At 35.7% G+C, this 22,870-nt stretch overlaps 1 protein-coding gene and 1 long non-coding RNA gene across 2 annotated transcripts; both read right to left on the reverse strand.

Annotated features, from left to right (window-relative positions):
* Positions 1–114: 114 nt before the first annotated feature.
* LOC114579622 lies at positions 115–20,936 on the reverse strand. The gene is made up of 3 exons (XR_003700707.1): positions 20,888–20,936; positions 9,701–9,703; positions 115–216 (listed from the first exon to the last, which is right to left on the reverse strand). It is a non-coding gene; the product is annotated as an uncharacterized LOC114579622 (long non-coding RNA).
* On the reverse strand, positions 217–1,881 carry LOC110097881. Its single transcript, XM_020824516.2, has one exon. It carries the CDS (start codon positions 1,743–1,745, stop codon positions 444–446), a length of 1,302 nt encoding a protein of 433 aa, XP_020680175.2. The 5' UTR covers positions 1,746–1,881; the 3' UTR covers positions 217–443.
* Positions 20,937–22,870: the final 1,934 nt, after the last annotated feature.

Here is a 22,870-nt window from a genome sequence, read left to right on the forward strand (position 1 = left end):
GATTCATGTAGCCGACCCCACGTAGTGGGATAAAGGCTTGATGTTGTTGTTGTTGTTGTATTTAGATTTCATTAATTGCAAATTTTTTTGGAATACCAATTCACCCCCTTGATGTCTACTTGATGAATTTATTGATGGAATGGAAGAGTCTCAATTTAATCTAGGCGGATTTACATACATATCATTTTATTTCATATATATATATATATATATATACTCCTACTCATATAATTTATGAGTAGGAGTACACAATTATATACTATTATGTTATACGGCGAATTATTGCGTCCGGTCACTAGATGTCCGGACATCCAATCCGGTGATGCCACGTCACCCAAATACACTGGGTCCCGATGTATTTTGGTGTCCGGATTTCGACACCGGATTGGTGTCCGGACTAATCCGGACACCAGACGCAATAATTTGCCATGTTATACACTCCTTCACCTAACTAAGCCAAGATTAAGAATACCCCAAGCATTGTTGGGCCAATCCTTCTCCTTGGCCTTCAAGAGCAAAACCCTAACCCAAGCAATCCAGCCCTCCCAAGTCACTCTCTTATCCCATCCGCTTCCCCATTCCAACATGAGCCTCAGCCCTATCGCCGCCTCTCTCTCCGCCTCCTCCCACCGCTCCATCCCCAGATAAACCTGCGCCAGAACCACATGCGGCTCTCCAATGAATGGATTCTTCTCACAGCTCCTCAACAGCTTCTCCGTCTTCTCCCCTCCGTCTCCGCCGCCGGCCACCGCCTCCCAGTACAAGTCCCTCGCTGTTCTCTGATCGTCAGCGTCCAGAACCCTAGTGCAGCTCTCGAACACCGGCGGAATTAGCAGTTCTATGTCCTCGTCTTCTTCTGCAACTCTTCTTCCTTCTCTCCTCTTCTCCTCCATGTATATCTCTTCTTCCTTCACCATTAGATTATAGATCGCCCCCATCCGTGAAATAGAATTCATCCATAACCCAGGTCTGGCGTCCCCCGGCCACAGAGCGCCGGAAACATTGTTTCCGGAGAATTCAAGCCGGCCGTTTTCGTTGTTAAAGAGTCGATCCTGGAACCCGAACAACTGGTCGCTGAAATCCGCCATGGTCATTAGTAAAAACGCCGCGATCACCCGGCGTGAAACCAGAACGTCTTCCCCGGTTCTTATGTGCTTAACATAAATCCCCTGTGGCGGAACCAGGGCGTTGATCTTCTGACGCCAGGGCTCTTCGATGCCACGGTGGGCCGAATCGGCGGAGGCGATGAGATGATCGGTGAGCTCTGCGTCGGAGTAACGGAATAGGAGGAAATCGTGGATGATTTGTTGGCGGGGGACGATGCAGAAGAGGTGGACGAGGCGCTCGGCGGAGGGGCCGAGAGAGAGGCTGAGGGCGTCGCGAGAGGTGGCGCCGGGTTCGAAGATGGCGAGGTTAACATAGGAGTTGGAGTACGCGGAGTGGTAGAGGCCGCAACGGGCCACGGATAGGGGAGCGCCCCATAGGGTTAAGATGCGGTGGACACCAATAAGGTGGGCGAGGAAGGTGCCGTGCTTGTGCCAGCACTCCCCGGCGCCGGCTGCGCGGAGTGCGGAGAGGAGTGTGGAAAGGGCGGGGTCGGAAGGGACGGCGTCGGCCTCGTCGCGTAGGAACGGGCGAGCTGCGGCGAGAAGGGAAGCGAGATCGCGCTTTGGATATCCTCCGGTGGCTTGTGCTGCGGCTGCAGTGGCGCCGGCGGAGTCGGGGTTGAGGGACGGCATAGGCATAGTAAAATCGTTAAGTTGGCGAGTTGCCGATCAGATGTAGATGATTTTATCGAGAAGGGATGAAGATCAAAAAGTGGGCTTGGAAAAGCTGAGAGAGACTGAAAGTGTGACAGGTGCAGCTCACCTTTGCTATTCCGTTTGAGAGTTTGCCAACAAGAAATATATAAAAAAAAAATGCAATTTATGTGCTATTTTTAAAAAATATTAAATATATTATTAATTCAAAATTTGATAAATTTATTTTTTAAAATTTTATTTATATTACAATAATTTATAATAAATTTTAAATTTATTATGTATACAAGGCGTCACCATTTTGAAAATCAGATCGTATCGGCTGGTTTGATCTATTCAATGGAAAAACTATCAAACAAGTCTTGATCTTGTTGAATTGACTAATTTTATAAAAAATATAATTTATTTTATTTTAATGATTTTTTTAGTATAATTTTGTTTGTTGTAATTTTTAATTTAAAAGTCTATGTAAGCAAATTCAATAATAAAAAAAGAACTCCCTTATAATTTGGGATTAAAAAATGAGGGATTTACATAAATATCCGTTCATATTATTCTATTTACATATCTAACATATGCAAGTGATACATAGGTGGTATGTATGTAATTTTAAAATTTTAGAGGTTAGATATATAAATAAGATTAAATGGTATAAGGTCATATGTATGTAGATCCCCTTTAATTTTTAGAAGTTATTTAGATATAGATTGAAATTGGGTTGGATTATGAATTTGGGTTGTTGGAAGGGTGGAATTAATATTTATAAAAATTAACAATATAAAATTTTTATATATTATATTAAATGTAAAAATTATATTCATCTTTATAATTTTATATTTTATTTTTATTAAATTTTAAATCTATTTTAAATTTTTCTTAACATATTTTGTGTTAAACGTCAATTGAATTTATTCACAACTCTGATCAAAATAACTGTATGTTGATTTTTAAAATTTAAAATTTTATCTAATTTTAATATTTAAGATGTCATATAATTTAATAATTAAATAATAAATTTGCTTCATATATTTTCAGAATCTTACAAATTATGTCAAGATATAGTAGAAAAAATGCGTGCAGTACACGGATGCCAGGTGGATTTTTTTTTTTGTGAAAGTTAGGTAAATGAGCTTATCGGATAACTACGTTTATGGACCTCTCTCTCTCTCTCTCTCTCTCTCTCTCTACTCTCTCTCTAATCGTTAAATAAATAATATAAATATTAAAAAATGATGATAATAACATTCCTTAGCAAAACCTTGATGATATGTTTTCTGTGTTTAAGGCCTTGGGAAGATTTTTTTATTATTTTTATAATTCAAGAAAAATTTTATGCTAAAAAGTTATTTTAAAAGCCGGTTCAAAAACAACTTTTTAAAAAGCGACAAAAAAGCAAAACTTCAAATGGATTTTTTTGTGTTTTTTAAAATAACTTTTTAGTACAAAATTTTTATAAAAAAATTTTAGATTATAAAATTGCTTTTAAATTAAGTGAAAATGCCGTCCCAATTTGAGTCAACTTTTTTATTGATTTTTAAAGCAACTTTTTAGTAAAAAATTTTATTGTGTTAAAACCAGCAAAAAAGTGATAAAAACAAAGTCTAAATCTACAACTAATATCAGGTTATGTATTCTAGAAGCAAAGATCCCTTCTTCGGCTTTGGATGACGCCTGGTTGTTGAACTCTCATCTCATTTTTCCTATTGAGGAAAGCTGTAATAATGTTACTTTATTTGCTCCTGGGAAGATTTGGATTAAATGGAATTCGAATGTTGTTTCTTTTTCACCTTCTATTGTTCATCCTCATCTCATTCATGGCACTGTGTTTGTTGCCATCGGGCATCCCTTTTGCTTGTCTATTGTCTATGCAGCAAATTCTCCAGCTGATCGGGTCTTGTTGTGGCAACATTTGTCTTCCCTGGCAGTTTCTATTTCTAAACGGGTCAACCCGAACCCGACCCGTTTGGGCGGCTCGGGCTGGGGTAGCGGGCAGCCGGGCGGGACATTTCAAATTTTTTTAAATTAAACGGGTTGTCGGGTTGACCCGGCAACCCGCCGGGGGTCAACCTGACCCGACCCGTTTAATCAAACGGGTCAAATCTACGAACCCGAACCCGACCCGTTTATCAAACGGGTCGGGTTCAACCCGGATTTTCCGGGTCGGGTTAAAAGTTGACACCCCTAACGTTAGTCCTATTGGGGTTCTTTACTCCAAACTCTAACATCTTAAGGAGTATGTGAAATGTCAGGATTGATCATGTTCTAACTTTATTTCATCCAGAATCAAGGTCCTCCAATGCCGCCAACGGGAATGTCTACTTATGCTTACTAATAATCAGCTTGACTTGAACCTCAATGAGACCTTAAAAGGCATTAGCTCCGCTCTTGCTACAGTTCAGTCTGTCTGGAGTAGCTGGATTATCCAACGGGTAAAAGCTAAATGGCTATCCTTGGAAGATGACCTAGGCTTTCTTTATGCCATGATTAAAACCCGAAAAGATTCTTGTAGAATCATTGAGCTTTCCACTAATGAGGGGCCATTTCACGTCTCATGATGATATTGCTCATGTTGTAATTCAATATTTCAAAAATCTCTATAACTCGAATATCCAGAATGGAACCCCCCATCTCAGAGATTCACTCATTGCCCCATTTTTCAGATTCTGATATTAAAGTTGTGGTCTTTGGTGGGTCGGCCTCCTCCACTGCTGGCCCTGATGAGTTTACCTTTGAATTTTACAAATCTATGTGGGATATCATTAGGTTGCACGCCTGCAATGCGGTAAAAAATTTGTTTACCTCTGGGCATCTCCCCAGCACGTTAAAACTACTACTATAGCCTTCATTCAGATCTCATGCTATTAACATTGCTGACTACCGTCCCATTTCTTTATGCAATGTGTTCTACAAAATTATTGCTAAACTTTTGGCAAATTGTTTAAAGAACCTTTTGACTCATATCATCCACGGAAGCCAAGCTGGTTTCATTAGCAATCGAATTTCCTCTGATAATATCATCCTTGCCTCCGAATTGTTGAAGGAATTTAATGTAAAGGCTAGTAACAACTTCTTTTGTGCCAAATTGGATATTAAAAAGTCTTTTGATACGGTGTCGAGGGAGTTCCTTATCTCCAGGTTGCATTTAAAAGGCTTCCCCTAATTGTTCATAAACTGGATTAAAGGTTGCATTTTTTATGTTCCCTTTTCTTTATGCATCAACGACGTGCTCGAAGGCTATTTTTTATCCTCCTCGGTGCTGAGGCAAGGCTGCCCTATTTCCCCTTTGCTCTTCACCATTGTGATGGATGCCTTCTCATGTGCTTTAGATCGGATAGCAATTTTTTGGGAATTCAATCGGGCACGTCCAATCTCAATCATCTACTATATGCGAATGATGTTTTGGTGTTAGGGGTTGCTTCCACAGATAATGTCTTGTGCTTAAAAGAAACTATTTCTTCCTTTACGGCTATTTTTGGGCTTCATATTAATTACGGGAAAAGCTCTATTCTTTTTTTTTGGAACTGTGTGGCTCCCAATGATATCATTTCTTATGTTGGCTTCTCCCAAGCTGACTCTTATATCAAGTATCTTGGCATTCTCATATCTACTAAAAATCAGATTTACACTCACTTCCAACCACTTCTGAGTAGAATTTCTACTCTACTTGATGGTTGGAAAGTAAAATTTCTTTCTTTTGCAGGTAGATTACAATTCCTCATATTCACCATTGCTAATATGATTGCCTACAGGATTAGAGGGATTATCTTACCTAAAGCCTGCACCAAATTTATTGATAAGTTGTGTTCTAGATTCTTATTGCATGGTGTCATAACGGATAAAAAGCTTCATCTTATTGCTTGGAATAAGACTTGCCTCCCTTTATCTTATGGGGGTTTGGGTATCCCTTCTACCCAATCTCTTTATCATGGCTTTGGGTGTTCCTTATATGGAGATTTCTCACTTTGGACTCTTTGGCTGCTGACTGGTTTCGGTTTAAGTATCACTCGCCTTGGAAACAGCCTCCATCCTCATCTTCTAAGTTTTGGAAATTTATCTGCCTCGCTGCTTCTATCATTAAGGAGAACATTAAGCTTAATGTTTCCTCTTCTGATTGTAAGCTTTCCTTCTTATTGGACCCTTGGTCTGATGGCATTGCTGTCTCTGAATTTTTGCAACCGCCAGGGTCCCTTCCTGTTTGGCTCCACAATTACATTAGGGATGGGGTTTGGTCTCTCCCTAATATCATTCCATCTCATGCTGCTTTAAAAATCAGTTTGGTTCCTATTCTGGCTAATTTTGCTAATAAGGTTATGTGGATGGAACTTTTATTACATCCAGTGAATGTACGCTCCTCTACGTTCGGTTTTAGACCAAAACAGCGCAATACCGAGTTTTTTTTAAAAACTCGGTACAACTCGGTTCTCGGTACTCAGTATTGTGCTTTTTTTGCCTAGATCCGAACGTAGAGGAGCGTGCGTTCACTGGATAGAATAAAAGTTCATGTGGATGGGGTCGGTTAAGCCAAGTTTTAAATCCTTTAGATTGCATTTCTTCTCTAAGCTGGATATGGTTCCATGGTTTAAATTTATTTGGAATAAGAGGTACATTCTTAGGTACTCCTCTTACACCTAGGTGGCAATTCTTGGGGGCCTTAAAACGGCAGACGTTTTTGAAAAAAAAAAAGAATATTTAAATTGATACAGTTTGCCCCTTTTGCAAGGATGAGAATGAAAGTTCGCTGCACCTTTTTTTTCAATGTGAATTTTCAGTTTCTATTGTCTCCTCGCTGCTTTCTTTTTTGGATGGATTTCTCCTGAGGCCGGCTCTTTTATAAATGTTTGAGTATATTGATGAATTACAACACCATAAGGTTTGGGAGAAGAATTTATGCTTTTTGGTCATTTGTGGTTCTATTTATTTTTTGTGGAGAGAGCGCAATGATAGACGATTTGGGAACACTGCTGCCTCCCCTCTCTTCATCCTAGCAAAGTTATCCGTTCTATTTCTGTGAGGATTTCTAGATGGAGAAATACTAAAGATATTTTTTGTGTCTTCCCCTCTCTCTTCAGCTCCTTTCTAGGAAGATGATGTGTGGATCCGATCGGTTTGGATTCCCCTTGGATGGCCTTGATTCCTATCTTCCATATGCATATGGTCTGGCTGTTTCAGCACCCTCAAGGGGCCCTTCAATTGCAGTTTTTGTGGACTATTGACTAATGTTCTTATGATATTGTGCTAGTCCATCCCAATCGGATCCTTTTATCCTGAGTCCCCCTCGAATTTTGTCTTTCCCATTTTTGTGGTTTTATTTTTTGTTACAGCTCTCTTTACCATTACTTAGAAATGGTGTTAGAGTTGTTGTATTTCTTCTTTTATAATTAATGATATGTGCTTTGCCCCCAATTTAAAAAAAAAAAAAAAAAAAAAAAAAAAAAAAAAAAAACTAATGTAAGAGAAAATATGATTGCAGATGAATTTAGTTTTTAAGAGAATAAAATATGATTGCAGATAAATAACCCTGTTTTTTTTATATAAAGATCACAAGAAGGCATATGATTATTCTCACTTAATAAAATAAAATTAAAATACTATATGGAGCTAATTTTATGAATTCATAAGCAAAGATTGAAAAAGTTTTCACTCAACTGGTTCGTTTGTGAGCAAATTTATTTAAAAAATATGAATATAAAATATATTTAAAATTCAATAGTTTGTATATAAAATATATATACAACAATTTTCGGATAATAACAATTTTAAAATAAAAATTCATAATGTTACAGACTAGAGTATACACGACGATAGAGTTAAAATCCTACGTATTAGTGTTGTACGAATATCCAGCTCACACATAGATAACACAAGATTTTTTTTACTTGAAATACCTTGGAAAAGGGAAAAACCATGGGATTTGGCCCAATTGAAAATGATTCCATTAAAATTTGAGTAGATTACAATAGACTAACTCGTCCTTAAAGGCGATCATATTACAAATGTCAACCGTACGGTTGCAATATAGTGACAAACGGGGATGGAAGTCCAGCGTCACTTAGTGGACAGGCAGAAGTCTGGTACTACTTGAAAATGCGGGCATTAGTTGGTAGCTTGGAGGTGGTTTGGCAGAACTTCAGCTTCGGGCGATGGTTCAGCAAAAGTCTGGCTTCAGATGGTGGAACTCCAGACGTCAAATGCTGGTCCAACAAAACTTCAAGTATCAAGTGGTGGTTTGGTAGAACTTCGGGTGTTAAGTGGTGGTTCGGCTGAACTCCGGGCCTCAAGTGGTGGTCAGGTAGAAGTTCGGGCCTTAGGTGGTGGTCCGACAGAAGTTCGGGCCTTAAGTGGTGGTCCGGCAGAACTTCGGGCCTGAGGTGGTGGTCCGACAGAACTCCATGCCTCAAGTGTTAGTCTGGCTGAAGTATGGGCATCAGGTGTGTTGAAACTTGTTTAATATAAATTAGGTTGTTAAACCTAAGCTTATGTCCCAGCGGCTAACCAAGAGGGGGGGTAATTTATCCCTCTTTTTTTATACCAAAAATAACTTTAGTGAATTTTGTAGAAAACATTTTTCAACCACAAGTTAAAACAGTAAAAACAAAAGCAACGGAAAATAAAAAGACATAAGACTTATAGTGGTTCGGTCAAACATGACCTACATCCACTCCCCGGAGGCACACTTTGAGTATTGCACTAATATCACTAGTGACTCTCCTTTTGAACCCACAGCAAGGCGGAGAAGCCTTTACAAAATTATCTTCCACCACTACCCGGTGCAGCAGAGAACTGTCGTCCTTTTACACTCTCCAAGTGTTGGCAGAGAACCGTTCGTTTTTCACACTCTCCCAGTGTAGGCAGAGAACCCTTCGTCCTTTCACACTCTCCAAGTGTAGGTAGAGAACCATTCGTCTGTTCACACTCTCCAAGTGTCGGCAGAGAACCGAATCTCCTTGACAGATCTTCTCACAAGAAATCTAGAAGGACGAGAGAAAAGAGTGAAGTAATCACAAATTATAAGTAGAGATTCTTACCTTTAAGTACCAAGTGAATCCTTCACGCTCCAGTAGTAAGAATCCTCTTTCAAACACTCTCTCACACTCTGTCCTTAACTCTCCTTTCAGTTGGCACGAAGATCAGTAGGAAAAAAGATTAAGAGACAATTTTATTTGGACTTTATATAGGAAAGACACGAAAAATCATTCAAAAACTCGTGATATTCAATTCTGTACATAGTGGATAGTCCCGTACGAATTTACTTAAATCAGTTACATACGAACCCAATATATATATTGATACGAACTGACTTCATACCCGATCATCGTCCCATACGAACTATGTTCGTCTGGTACGAACAGTTATTTCATGGATTGGTTTCGACAAACTGCAGGACGTTACCAAAATTTCAAAAGACAGAGCATTTCATCTTGGGACGAATGAGAGTTTGTTTGGACGAAAATTTTCTAGAGAGCATTTCGTCCTGGGACTAATAGGAGCTCGTCTGGACAAAAATTTTCCAGAAAGCATTTCATCCTGGGACGAATAGGATTTTGTCTGGACGAAAATTTTCCAGAGAGCATTTCGTCCTCGGATGAATAGAAGTTTGTCTAGAAGAAAATTTTCCATAGAGCATTTCATCCTGGTACGGACAGGATGAATCGTCTGGACTATTCAGCACAAAGTGAGAATCTAGAGCAGATCATCCCGGGACGAATTGAGAGATTCGTCTGGACGATCAAGACTTAGAAAAATTTTCTCACTTCCTATTCGTTCCATTGCTCTTCCGAGGGGATTAACTGATTTGATCGTCCCGTACGAATAAGGTTCGTCTTATACAATCAGTGTGATTTTTAAAGATCTCCCCAAGTGTGTGTGCTAAGCTTATTCAATTAAAATTATATTTTCTCAAACTCAATTATAATAAAAATTACAAACTTCAATTTACAAACTATCTCATGATGAATTTTGATTTGAAGTCTTCATTAGTCTGGAGTTCGATTATCCTGAAATGTTAGTCCACACAAGAGCAAAAATAATTTTTCCAAAAAAGTGTTAGGAGAAAATAAAGCTTAAAACAATAATATTTGGAATCATCAAAATAATATAAGTTGCAAGAAGATAAAATATGCAAATAGGAACTCTCTTAACAAGGTGGTGGTCAGGCAGAACTTCGGGCCTCATGTGGTGGTCCGATGGAGCTCAGAGCCTCAAGTGGTGGTTCGGTGGAACTCAGGGCCTTAGGTGGTGGTCCGACGGATCAGGGCCTCAAGTGGTGGTTCAGCAGAACTCAGGGCCTCAAGTGGTGGTCTAGTGGAACTCAGGGCCTCAGTTGGTGGTACAACGGAGCTCAAGGCTTCAGGTGGTGGTCAGGCGAAACTCAGGGCCTCAAGTGGTAGTCCGGCAGAGCTCAGGGCCTCAGGTAGTGATGCCACGGAACTCCGGGCATTAGGTGGTGATCTGGCGGAACTCCGGGCCGTGGTCGAGGAGGCAAAGAAGCAAGAGCAATCTCCGATCTCTCTCTTTTCTCCTTAGGCTTAGGGGCCCTTTTCAAGAGAAAGGAGGGGTATATTTATATATTTCCTAGAGTAGTGTGGCCCATAAATGGGATGAAGATCAATGGTAAATGTGGAGTGATTTGGATAGACGATCGATGTTCAATCCCTTGATCATGGATCGTTCGTTTGACATTTGAATGTCTTAATGATGTTGGAATTCCGTGATCTTAAGCTCATTGGGTTTGCCTCGTCGAGTCACTCGATTTGACTATAAGCATGTCATGTTTGTAAACTATTTGGTAGTCCAAATTGTGATTTGAATCTTCCAACAATGCTTTTGGTCCTTTATTTGGACCCAAATTGGTTCGGATTGAGTCGAATTTGCTGTCGTTGGGTTCGTATTTCAGAGACATCCAGTTTAACTACAAGTTTGTTCAAATCAGAGTTCGAATGGACTCAATTTTAATTTGGAAGTTTCCAACTTGATTTTGCCTTGAGATTCGTGCCCGATCAAGATAATTTTTTGATGATGTATCACATATAATTAATGTTTTAGTTATATTATCATTGTTAAAAGGGAAAAAAATTATTGTGTTTGTAACTCTAAGTAATTATAATTATTAATATTCATTTGTATGCAAATAAAAAGGCACTGAACAAAAAAATAAAATTCATATTAAAAAATTATAAATAATATCATTTTATTAATTTATTTAAATAAAAATTTTTAAAAAACTAAAACTTTTTTTTTAATGAAAATAAACAATGTGCACAAATTAAAATATAATATAATAGTAAAATAAAATTGTCATGTTGCAGATTAATATTAATCTAATATTAAAATATAATCTAATTCATATTCTTATCTTGTAAGTAGTAGCGGAGCTACAATGGGGATCCTAGGGATGAAAGCCCACAGAAATTTATTTTAATTATTAAAAACCGAAAGCAACATTGATGGCCTGCAAAGAAACTGAACATTGGCCCCGCAGGCCCATCAATGAAAGCCCGTAATAACTTATTTTAAACATAAAAAAAAAAACCGACACAATTAGGAACTTTTATGTGGTCTGGTGAACGGACGTAGAGCTACGTTCGACCGGCACTGAGATCGCGCAGCAGGCACAAAACCGCGGACCCGACCCGGCGAATAGTGGGTATGTCGCACGTGCGTTTTTAAATTCATGACAACCCGGTATTGCTATGTATTTGTCAATTTTGCTTAGGAATAACAAGAAATACCATTATGTGAAGACGAATACCGAGCAATACCGAGCAATACCGAGTAATACCGAGCAATACCGAGTAATACCGAGCAATACCGAGTTTTTCTAGAAAATCTCGATATTACTCAGTATTGCTCGGTATTGGTCTTCACAGAGCGGTATTTCACGTTATTGCCAAGCAATACCTAGCAATACCGAGCAATACCGACCAAATATCAAGTAATACCTAGCAATACCTGAACAAAGCATTCCCGGGTTCCGGTCCGGGTTAAGTCGTCAGGCCGCGCGGTAAAGAGTAAGAGCACGTGGCGCGATCTCAGTGGTGACTGCACGTAGAGCTACGTCCGGTCACCGGACCTAATAATTGTTCCACAATTAGGGTTCGAACCCAATAACGTTGGTCCTCCAATGAGGGATAAATTGTTTTGTGCGGACACCGTACGTCGTTCAGATGCCAATCAGAAATCACCACATCTCCGCATAGAATTGTTTCGCCCAAAGAGGAACTTATCCGGTGGGCCACAAAGAATTTATGCTTTAATTTTTGCTTATTTTAGTTAACTTAGCATAAAAACTTATAAAAAATAAATTGACTTATTTTCAAAGAATAATCAAATTGAGAAATTTTAGTGTACTTTTTTTCATAGATGATAAAAGTTTAGAATTAATAATTTATTAAGAAATATCATTTTAGAAAATTTTTTTAAAATTGATATCACTAAAAAGGCAAAAAAAAAATCATCTAAAAAGATTTAAGATATTTGAGAAAGTATCAATTTATGCGCCCACTAATTAAATTTTTTTACTCCCCTACTTGTAAGTAGTCTAAATAAGCAAAGCTATCCAAATACCATTGAAAAATTAATTCAACTTGAGATGAAATAATAGAAAATAGAAAAGGTGAAAAAAAAGAAAATAATAATATGTACATTTTGATTAAGTAATTATCATCTATAGATTTCAACCTCAAGATCATTAGAAGATTAATGGATATTCTTATGATTATTTTGAGTAATACATCTCTTTTTATACTTTTGTGTAGGGGTGTCAATTTTTGTTCACGAGTCGAGTTTGGGTCAAACCCCAAACTGACCCAGTACTATTCAGGTAAACTCAAACCCGACCCATTTTTGCAAACGGGTTAATTTTTTGGACCCAAACCCAACCCGCTTGGGGTCCAGGTCAACCTGACATGACCCAAATGGCATGGGCCTGTGAAAAAATTGCTAGTTTTCGGGTAAAAAAATGGATCAATCTCCGCTTTTTGGGTCATAAATGGGTAAAAAACGGGTCAATCTCGGGTTTCCGGGTCAAAAATGAATTTTCGGGTAAAAAACGGGTCAATTTTGGGTCAAAGGGTCAATCCAAACCCGATCGGATTTTTGAAGTAGGTTGAATAGTTGAACCCGAACCCAACCCATTTCGGATCCTGGTTGACCCTAACCCAAAATTTTCTGGTCGAATTCGAGTCGGATTTTTGGGTCCTTTCAAATATTGACACCCCTACTTTTGTGATAGTTCATAACAATTGTAAGAGGACGCACAAATGTATTGTTAGCATGTTTTAATTTTTTTTTTTTTTGCCAAAGTTAGTATAGCGAATAGTTATTATAAGCTAATTATTCATTAAGAATTTCAAGAAAGTATAGATGAAGAACTACTCAACCTAAATGGTAGATTGTAAACAACATCATTGAGAGCATCAATCGCTTTCAAGAAAAATCCTCCAAAAGAAAGCTATAATAGATAAGGCCATAGTTAGTGTGAGGTGGTCGTAGTCGAGCTTGGAGTCGGAGACCAGCGACTTGGGTTGCTGCTGTGGAGTCGGAATTGGAGCCATATGGCTACTTGGGTGTGGAATCGGGTGGCTGCTGAAGTGTGTCAATCGCACACAACAAGAAGAAGAGGGATCCTAACGTGAGATGGAGAGTTGAGGCTTGCGGCTGCTTAAGTTGTGAGAGAACAGAGCACACGAACCTGATCCAGATAGAAATGCCCGATGACTCCTTGGAGGATCCGCAAATCCCCACCAATCGCCGACTTGATGACCACCTGTAGACTAAATTTTGCAAGAGAGAAAGCGCTCACCTCCAAAGACTAGATTTCATTAGGAAGATGGAAGAGCTTTACAGATCTCATGAGAGATGGATTATGTGAGGATGAGCAACAGGAAGGGATTTCGTTTCTTTAAATTTTAGGAGAGAGAATGATAGAGAAGGCTAGTGTTTGCAAGAGACGAAGAGTCTAGTTAGCGCCTTGTTCCAACATTTCAATCTTTTGCGCTCAGTATTCGTACCTCACCCGATTTGAGCGGGTTTGGAGTACACCACAAATGCACTAGTTGAGGTATTTGGAATACACTCCTTTTACATCAAAATTTTACTTTACTTCAAAACCAAACACCAAAATTTTCAATACCCCTGCATTTGGATTACTTTACACTTTAAATACAGCAAACCAAACAGCCCCTAAACTTGCTTAATATCCACCAATCCAAACTCATGCAGGCCTATTCTATAACATGTGTTGTGTAGCATTATCTCCCATGCCCCTTCTATAATATACCTTGTGTAAAACAGACATTATAATAACAACCAATCAATAAGCATATTGTCTATTTATACATTTTGTTGACACTACGGGAAAACACGCGAATACCTTCGGATTTTCCGGCGGAAACTTTTGGACGGTAATAAACGGCGCAGTCACCGGCGGATTTGTTCGACGTAAGGTACGAAAATATGAATCATTCTCACCAATCAATCTATTAAAGATCAAAGCACCCAAATTCGAACAATATTTTTAGCCTTGGCCAGGCTATTGATTGCCACAAGATGCCATTGTATTATTTCTTGAGGCTCACATATGTATTGCTAGCTTTGTTATGCCAAATGTATGACACCCCAATCCCAAGTGATCACAAATTATTTCTTAAGGTTCACATAAGATTATTCAATTTATTAATATTTTTTTAAATCAAAAACCAATAAAAAATAGAAAATACTTTTCTATTCAACCTCACAATCAAATAATTAGGTGAAAACTAATTTCCATATAATTATTTAGTTAATTAGTTTTCAAAGTTATCTATCTCCTTTTAATTAAAAAGATGCAAAATGAATGTAAACAAAGCTAGCATTTCTAAGCTTTGGTTTGTAGATTCAATAATTTGTAAATGTACGTTAAAGGATTCATACCACAAAAGAATATATTTCATTTGCAATGATTCCAATTGGCAACTTCTCACTATGACCGCCAAACAATACTTCTTTCAAGCATGCAAACAATGAGTAAAATTTGGATTGGGTAACAATTTATTTGACAAAATTATGAAAATATTCAAAAGTCATGTGTTGCCACCAATTGTTCATTTGGTTTTTTTTCTCGTTGTTGATACCAGCAAGATCCAGCCAGATGATGATGTCTGATGGTTGGTAGTAAGAGGAATCTCAGTATCAAGGGGCGCGCGCTGATGAAAAATAATCATTTTTATTAGTTTCTTGCTCTCCTCAGCACTTAGCAACAACAAATGAGTTTATCTATCTGCCTAGCTTTAGCAGATCTCTCCCAACTTAATGAAAAAATGTAAATTCTATGAATCCCTGAGGTGGATATATAAGTCTGATGACTCAACAGCTTTGCAAATTGAAGTTTCTCGTCCAGTGGATCTAATCTATAGTTTATAGTCATAAAAATTATAGAATTATGATTATATATCCCAATTAAAAAAAATAGAAGCTTTAAAATGAAAATATTTTATACTTGGCATCATGGGTGTCAAAAGAGAGTGAAAGTGTTGTGATTATTTCATCCATGACTTCCTATGCCTTATAAGTGCCATAAAGCTAATAGAATCAACACAAATATAGTAAGAAACAAAGCATCTAAAAGCAATCTTTCATAACAAAGCTTCAAAATTCAATAGCCATTAACTACCTCATCAGAAATGGCTATTACCTATATATTGATGTATACGCATGCAAGCAAATATGAATGTTTAAATAATAAAATGGAAAAATATGACATAAAAGGGCATAGACAAATACCCAATGATCCAACATCTACTTTAGTCAAAAACAAAATTGTTTGAAGTCCTGACTAGAATGATTTACATCAAATATTCTGAGGTGGTTATCATATCCAACAAAGAGTCTGCATAAAAACTTTTTTTTTAAGAAAATGTTAGAAAAAAATTGTTTCACTTTGGTTTAATAATTTGCAGGCGTGCACTAAAGAATTCATACCTTAAGAAAAGGAAATATTTCATTTGCAATGCTTCCAATTAGCAGCCTCCAACAATGATCGCCAAGCAATATTATTTTGAAGCATCAAATGTTAGGTAGCAATTTTATTGGCAGAATTATGTAAATATTCACATTAATGTGTTGTCACCATAGCTAAAATTATAGAAACATGATTATATATATCAACTTCAAAAAAATTAGAAGCTTAAGAAAGACAACAAATGACATAATATGCCCTATAAATGCCATGAAGATGACAGAACCAACACAAATAGAATAAAACCCAAATCATCCAATAGCAATCCTTCATAATAAAGCTTCAAAATTAAATGGCTATTAGCTAATTCACCATAAATGGCATCCAAAAAATGAATAGGTTTGTCTCTTGTTGTGCCTACAAAAATACATGTGATAAGACCTAAACATAAGCAAAAAACTAAGATAATATAATTACTTGAACAAAAGATTGAAAGTTGAACTAATTACATCTAACCAAATTAAAACAATAACAAATGATTGAGCACTAAAATAAGATTAAAGTGCAATAAAAAAGGAATGTTATGACATATGAGAAATATTTTAGTTGTATAATTTTATATATATATATATATATATAGCTTAAATAAATTATTAAAACTAAATATAAGATGGATGAACTAATATTAAACCATAATAATATATCTCAACTTCATAAAATTAGGAGCTTTAAGAAAGGGAAAATTTCCATACTTAACAACATAGGTATAAAAAAAGAGTGAAAGTACATCAGTTATTTCATTCATGACATCATATGTCATATAAATACCACGAAGCTAACAGAACCAACACAAATACAATTAGAACAAGAAGCATCCAAAAGCGATCATTCACAACAAAGCTTCAAAATTAAATGACAATTAGCAAAATTACCGGAAATGACATCTAAAAGATGAATGGGATGATCTTTTGTTGTGCGAACAAACACACAAGTGGTATCATATATCTAGCATAACTAGAAAAAAATAAGAAAACATAATTACGTGATGAAACGATCGAATAGAAAGATGAACGAAGTACATCTAACCAAGTTAAAAAAAAATGAATGAGTAACAAATAAGATTAAAGTGCCAAAAAATGAATGTCATGGCATAGCTAGGAGGAATGTTTTTGTGTGTGTGTGTATATTGATTAAACCATATTTAACTCTTGAATAGCTTAAAGTAGCATAGATTAGAGAAATTCCAGGATAAAAAATATTAAGAAGGATTTAGAAGAATTGTTGGCTAATGGCACTAAGAGTTTAAAACCACAATAAAAACTCATCACAAGATACATGAACAAGTTCTATCATTGTAAAACATGAAAATGTCTCTCACATTATATTGCATCACCTATAGTTGATATGTAAATTTGTGCATTCATGCAACCATAATGAGGAGAAAAAAGTGATATATAAATTTTTTTTATAAAATAAAAGCTGGAATAATTATAATTAGTGGAGAAAACAATCTCAATATACTCTAAAAACCAACATACCATTTAGTGAGCAGCCATAATCTCAAGAGTTGCACCAATAGGCGCTTGTGAATCATAGACAACTTAAAAAAATGCAGTAAAATTAAAAAAACAAACCTCCATGAAACTGTTGAAGAGAAATTCATTGTACCAATAATGTGAGCATAAATCAATATTAAGGACTATTGAAGATAGTCCTTCCTAAAAGTATTTTGCTGTCTTAAAGACTTTGAAATTTGATAACATGTTGATAATTGTGAAAAAGGAGTGTTTAATAGTAATATTATAAAATTGAAAAAAAAATCTTTCAAACTTTTAGCTTTTTGAGATTTTTGAATAATCATATAACTTATGAGGCTTATATCTTTCAAGCTTTTGGATGTACATATATCTTTTGAGGATTTTCCCTTCTAAGATTTTAGGTATACTTGTTCCTTCTGAGGCATTTATCTTTAAAGGTTTTTAGATCATCTTGAACTTTTGAGGTTGTTAGCCTTCTAAATTTTTTTTTTTTCACATGTACTTTTTGAGGTTTTAACCTTTTAAGATTTCTTGTACTTGTATATTTTGAGGCTATGACTTTCGAGATTTTATGTGTACATATATCTTCTGAGATTTTTTTTCTTCTAATATTTTACGTACACATGTTCCTTTTGATGTCTTTTTCTTTAATGGGTTTTTAAATAATCTTGAGCATTTTGAGGCTTTTAACCTTCTAAGATTTTTGGTGTATCTATACCTTATGAGGTGTAGTCTTCTATCATTTTTAGATAATCATATATCTTATAAGATTATGCCTCATGAGATTTTATGTGTATATATACCTTTTGAGGCTTTTGCCTCCTTAGGTTTTATGTATGCATATAATTGTTGGGGCTTTTGCCTTTAAATGTTTCTTTTTTAGATAATCATGAACCTTTTGAGGCATTTATTTGAGAATTCTGAATGAGTGGTGACCATGTAAATCAGTTGCTCTCATGGAATCTTTCTAGTGAGGATATTGTCCACTATTGGCTTCCCTTCGAGGCTACCTCATGTATTTGCCTTTACGGGATTATGGGTGGAGACCTTATCCACCACTTGCCCTCTTGAGATTTTTCTAGTGAGAACATTGTCCACTACTAGATTCCCTTCGATGCTATCTTATGGGTGTGCTTTCCTAGGGTTGTTATTATATGAGAAATTATTTATATAAAATATTATTAAAAATTTAAATAAAACTTATTTGAAATATACAAGTTGAAATTTTTAAAAGTTTGAATCCGTTCAAGTAATTTCAAATATGGAGGTACTCCTAGCTAATAATGCCAACAATTTCTCCCCCATAACTCTTCTGATCTCTTATATTATGAGTCTAACGATCTGCAAGTTGTCCTTGTAAATATTGACATAAATGTGCTTGGTGAACCAAACGATCAGCCTCATTCTTTAATTGAAAACATTTTTTAGTTGAGTGTCTTTTTGAACGATGAAAGTTACAATATTGAGATTGATCTCAACTTATTACATTTTTTAGGGGCTTTGGCCACTTTAGATATTCATAATTTTGAATCTCCATCATAATATTAGCCCTTGATGTATTTAAAGGAGTATAGTTACGTGATTCTTAATGAATTTGATGAGAATGATCTTTTGATTTATCATGTCTTCTTCTTTGTATATGCTGATCAAACTTTTGTGAGTTGTTACGTTTGGTGGAGGATTGCTTAAATTGCTTTCGATGAGCATTGATAGTCTTAGCACTAATTTTTATGCTTCAATTTGATGAATTAGATTGGCTCAATGACGAGTAGAATGGTCCAAGGCAGAGACTTCCAAGAGGATCCATACTTAATTTTTGATGCGCTTCAAAAGAAAATCCTTTAAATTACTCTTTTAGTGTTTCTCCCCCAGTTTTAAGAATCTTAGAAAGATTAGATGAGTCCTTGATAATTCTTTTATTAATAATAAATTGTTCGAAGAAAAGTCTAGCAAGGTGGGTGAAGTTGTTGATAGTATTTCTTGAGAGTGAGTAGAACTAAGTACAAGCTTGACCCTTGAGAACAACAGGGACGACCAGTAAAGTAGTGCATGAAAGACTTATTGGAAATGCATGATGGTTCTATAATGATAATTATATTCATAGAGATCAAATGATCCATCATATGGATCAATAATGGATACTTTGAATCCCACTGGAATAGGATGTTGGAAAATTTCATTTTTAAAGGTGGTAACTCTTGGAAGGTGCGTGAATGAGTAAATTGATTCTATATCTCAAAGAAAATTGCTCATGAATAAGACTTTGTAGTATATCTCTTATTTTATTTAGAGGGGCATCAATAAAATGATGTTGATCTAAGTTCTCTACAATTGATTGATGGTTATGGGTTGACTGAATAATATGAGGAGGATATGTTGAACTAGTTGTGTTAGAGAGAATTTGATGAGCTTGTAGGGAATGAGGTGCTCCTTGATTGGTGTTGTCCACATAATATTATTGATATTGTGGAGGGAGGACTCCAACATGTTGTGATGGTGCCCTTTGTTATCCAGCCTCCTCTTGAAATTAAAGATTTGACTTTGAAGTTTCTCCATCCTATGTATACAATCCTCTAAAGTGAGGTATAGGGGGACTTGATTACCCATATTTTGTTTTTCTTGATAGAGATATTGTTTGCTAGCCATTGATGAAGTAGGTTGGGAATATTGTTCACACAGACGGCGTCAAACTATTATGAGATAAAAAATTTAAATCGATAGAGTGTATGTTTTATATATTAGCATTATATAAAGATTCAACACATACAAATCAAAGTAGTAAGACCAAAGAACTTTTTAAGTGAAAAACCTATAAAAGGAAAAAACCACGAGTCTGGCCGAATTGTAAAATCCATTATATAGAAAGTGATATAAAGATTATCCTTTCTTCATTGTTGAAGAAGAGGGAGACTACAAAGATCAAGCGTCTATAGAGGGTTAATATATTCCCCAACAGTATGGCTTAATTTACTTAATAGGGATTATAGAAATAGATATTCATGGGAAGAAAAATAAACCCAGCATTGACATCAAATCTTGTCAGTATTCTAGAGATGATAGTGATTTTTGATGCCGGTCATCAATAGCGATAGCTGGTGGCGATCATTGACGATGATAACTAGAAAATGTAAAAGTGTTCTTTCTATAGCTCTCTATCTCCTCCTTCCTCCTTCCCTCATGTGAAAAATGATGTTCTATTTATAGGGTTTTTGGGAATGGCATGCTCCGTATATATGAAGAAAATATATGGCAAATTCGGATTGCTCCATCAAACGGTCCATATTTATTCCCTCGATCATAGGGCTTTCATCAAGCATTTAAGTACCTTAATTAAGTGATCTTGAGCTAGTTAGATTTGACTCGTCGAGCCACTCAATTCGACTATAGTCACTATACGTATGCCATATTTAAAGATTGTTTGATTATCCAATTAATGCTTTGGAACTTTTAAATATATTTCAATCTCCTGATTTTGGCTCATTTGGGTTCAGATTAGACCGATTTTGATGTCATTGAGTTCGTCTTATCAATACGTTTAGTTTGACACTTTGATTATAAGTTTGTTGAGATTGGAGTTTGAATGATTCCAAATTTAATTTTAAAAGTTTCTAATTTAAATATGCCTCGATATTAGTGCTGGATTAAGATGATTATACATATATATATATATATATATATATATATATATATATATACAAATATATACAACAATACAAAGTAGTCCACATAAATGCACATAATATTATATAGAATTAGAATTGACTCACTAACCAATCCCTGAATGGTCTCAAGGCCTTATTGCCTCCTTTCATCCCTTAAATTTTCCAATATCTGCCGTCCTTCCATCCTGCTTCAAGCCATTTGTCTGCCACGAAAGCTGTAGGAAGAAAGAAAGAAACTTCACTTAAATCTTCTTTAATGGATGAAATTTGAAGTATTCTGTCGTGTTCTTCAGCTGGATTAGTCTGTAGATTAGTCTGAACCGCAGATTCGAAGATCTGTGGGAAGTCTAACGGTAATAGCTTTTGCTCGCAGGCTTAATACTCTTAGCCCTTTGTCTGATTATGTCTCTTCTGTTGTCTGTTTCTCTGAGGATATTTTTTTTTAGATCCTTTCTGTTAAATGAAACCATTGGCTTTTTCTTAGGATCTTTGCTTGCAGAGCTAGAGAGAGAGAGAGAGAGAGAGAGAGAGAGAGAGAGAGAGAGAGAGAGAGAGAGAGAGAGACTCTCCATGTAGTAAGATCTATTCCCAATAAGGATATTTGATTATGAATAAATATTATATGATCAAGGGGATCAATATGGACTGTATCATGGAATGTTTAGTTCTCTCAAAAAGTCTGTAAATAATATCTCGTTTCAACAAGAATGAAAGATGGGAGAGCTGAGGTTAAAGAATTCCATAATATTTTCTAACGATCACGGTAGATGATCATCGTCAGCAATCTCCACCATCATCAATAGACCTTTGTCGTTCGACTATCGCCATTTGACCTTTAACATATGAGTTGTTGTTGGTATTTTGATCTCTTACAATTTCTTTCACACTCTTAAACTATTATCAAAAGTTAAGATATTAAACACACTTTACCACTACAAATTTTCTAACATGTAATAATTCTAAAAAGAGTAACACGTCTTTATACATATCTTACAATAGACTCACATATGACTCATTTTGAATTACGTTCTTAAAGCTCCAACGAGATTTATGCCCGTTTGGGACGACTTTTTTGTTTCTTCTTAAAACAACTTTATCGTATAAAAATTTTAATTTTTGTATTAAAAAGTTGCTTTAAGAAACAACAAAAATGCCGTTCCACTAAGCCTAGGCTTCACGCGGGACAACTTTCTTATACTTTTAAAAGTAGTTTTCTAGTACAATTTTTTTTTGAATTAAAAATTTTGTACTAAAATGCTACTTTAAGAAGCAATGAGAAAGCGGCCCAAACGAAACCTTATTATATCTTTCTTTGAACATGCCAAACATTAATAGAGGCTAATTCAATTATGTATGGCTCAATGAGGCCATCACTATTGTTATACGCATACTTTACTTTATATCTATTTTTCCAAAAAAAGTCAATTAAATATATATTTTTAAATTAAATAAAAAATATGTATTTTCATCTCTTAATTATTAAAAGATGCTAAAAATGATAAACTAAATAATTTAATAAGATTTAGATAGCTCATATTGTGCTTATAAAGAATAAAATTTGACTGCCCAAATAAAATAAAAATCATGGATAAGATTGGTAATTAATGGATAATTATGGGTTAGGAGTGTTTTTTAATATTTATTAATAAAAAATTATATCAAAATATCCAATCCAACTTAAGATAATTTAAAAAAAAAATTTAATTAAAATTTAAATTAAATATATCAATTTTACATCACCATCATATAAATATCCACATCAGTATTATTCTTCTTTATTCTGGTTGAGGGGGTGAAGCTTTATTCTGATACTCTTAGCGAATGGAAGGAAGGAGTAGTTCTATGTAGTGCGAGTAAGCTGGCTTGTTTGCTTAGATCCTAAGCTCCAATGCTTTTTTTTTTCCTTCAAAAAAGAAAGAAATTTCTTCCCTAAATACATTTTGAAATCTTGTGGTCATGAAGAAATGTGTAAAGATG

The sequence above is a fragment of the Dendrobium catenatum genome, unplaced genomic scaffold, assembly GCF_001605985.2.
Source record: "Dendrobium catenatum unplaced genomic scaffold, ASM160598v2 fragScaff_scaffold_574, whole genome shotgun sequence".
In the NCBI taxonomy this organism is placed as follows: domain Eukaryota; kingdom Viridiplantae; phylum Streptophyta; class Magnoliopsida; order Asparagales; family Orchidaceae; genus Dendrobium; species Dendrobium catenatum.

What these genes read in the sequence shown, in the direction of transcription:
- LOC110097881 (XM_020824516.2), bottom strand. Translation starts at nt 1,745, where the DNA reads ATGCCTATGCCGTCCCTCAACCCCGACTCCGCCGGCGCCACTGCAGCC.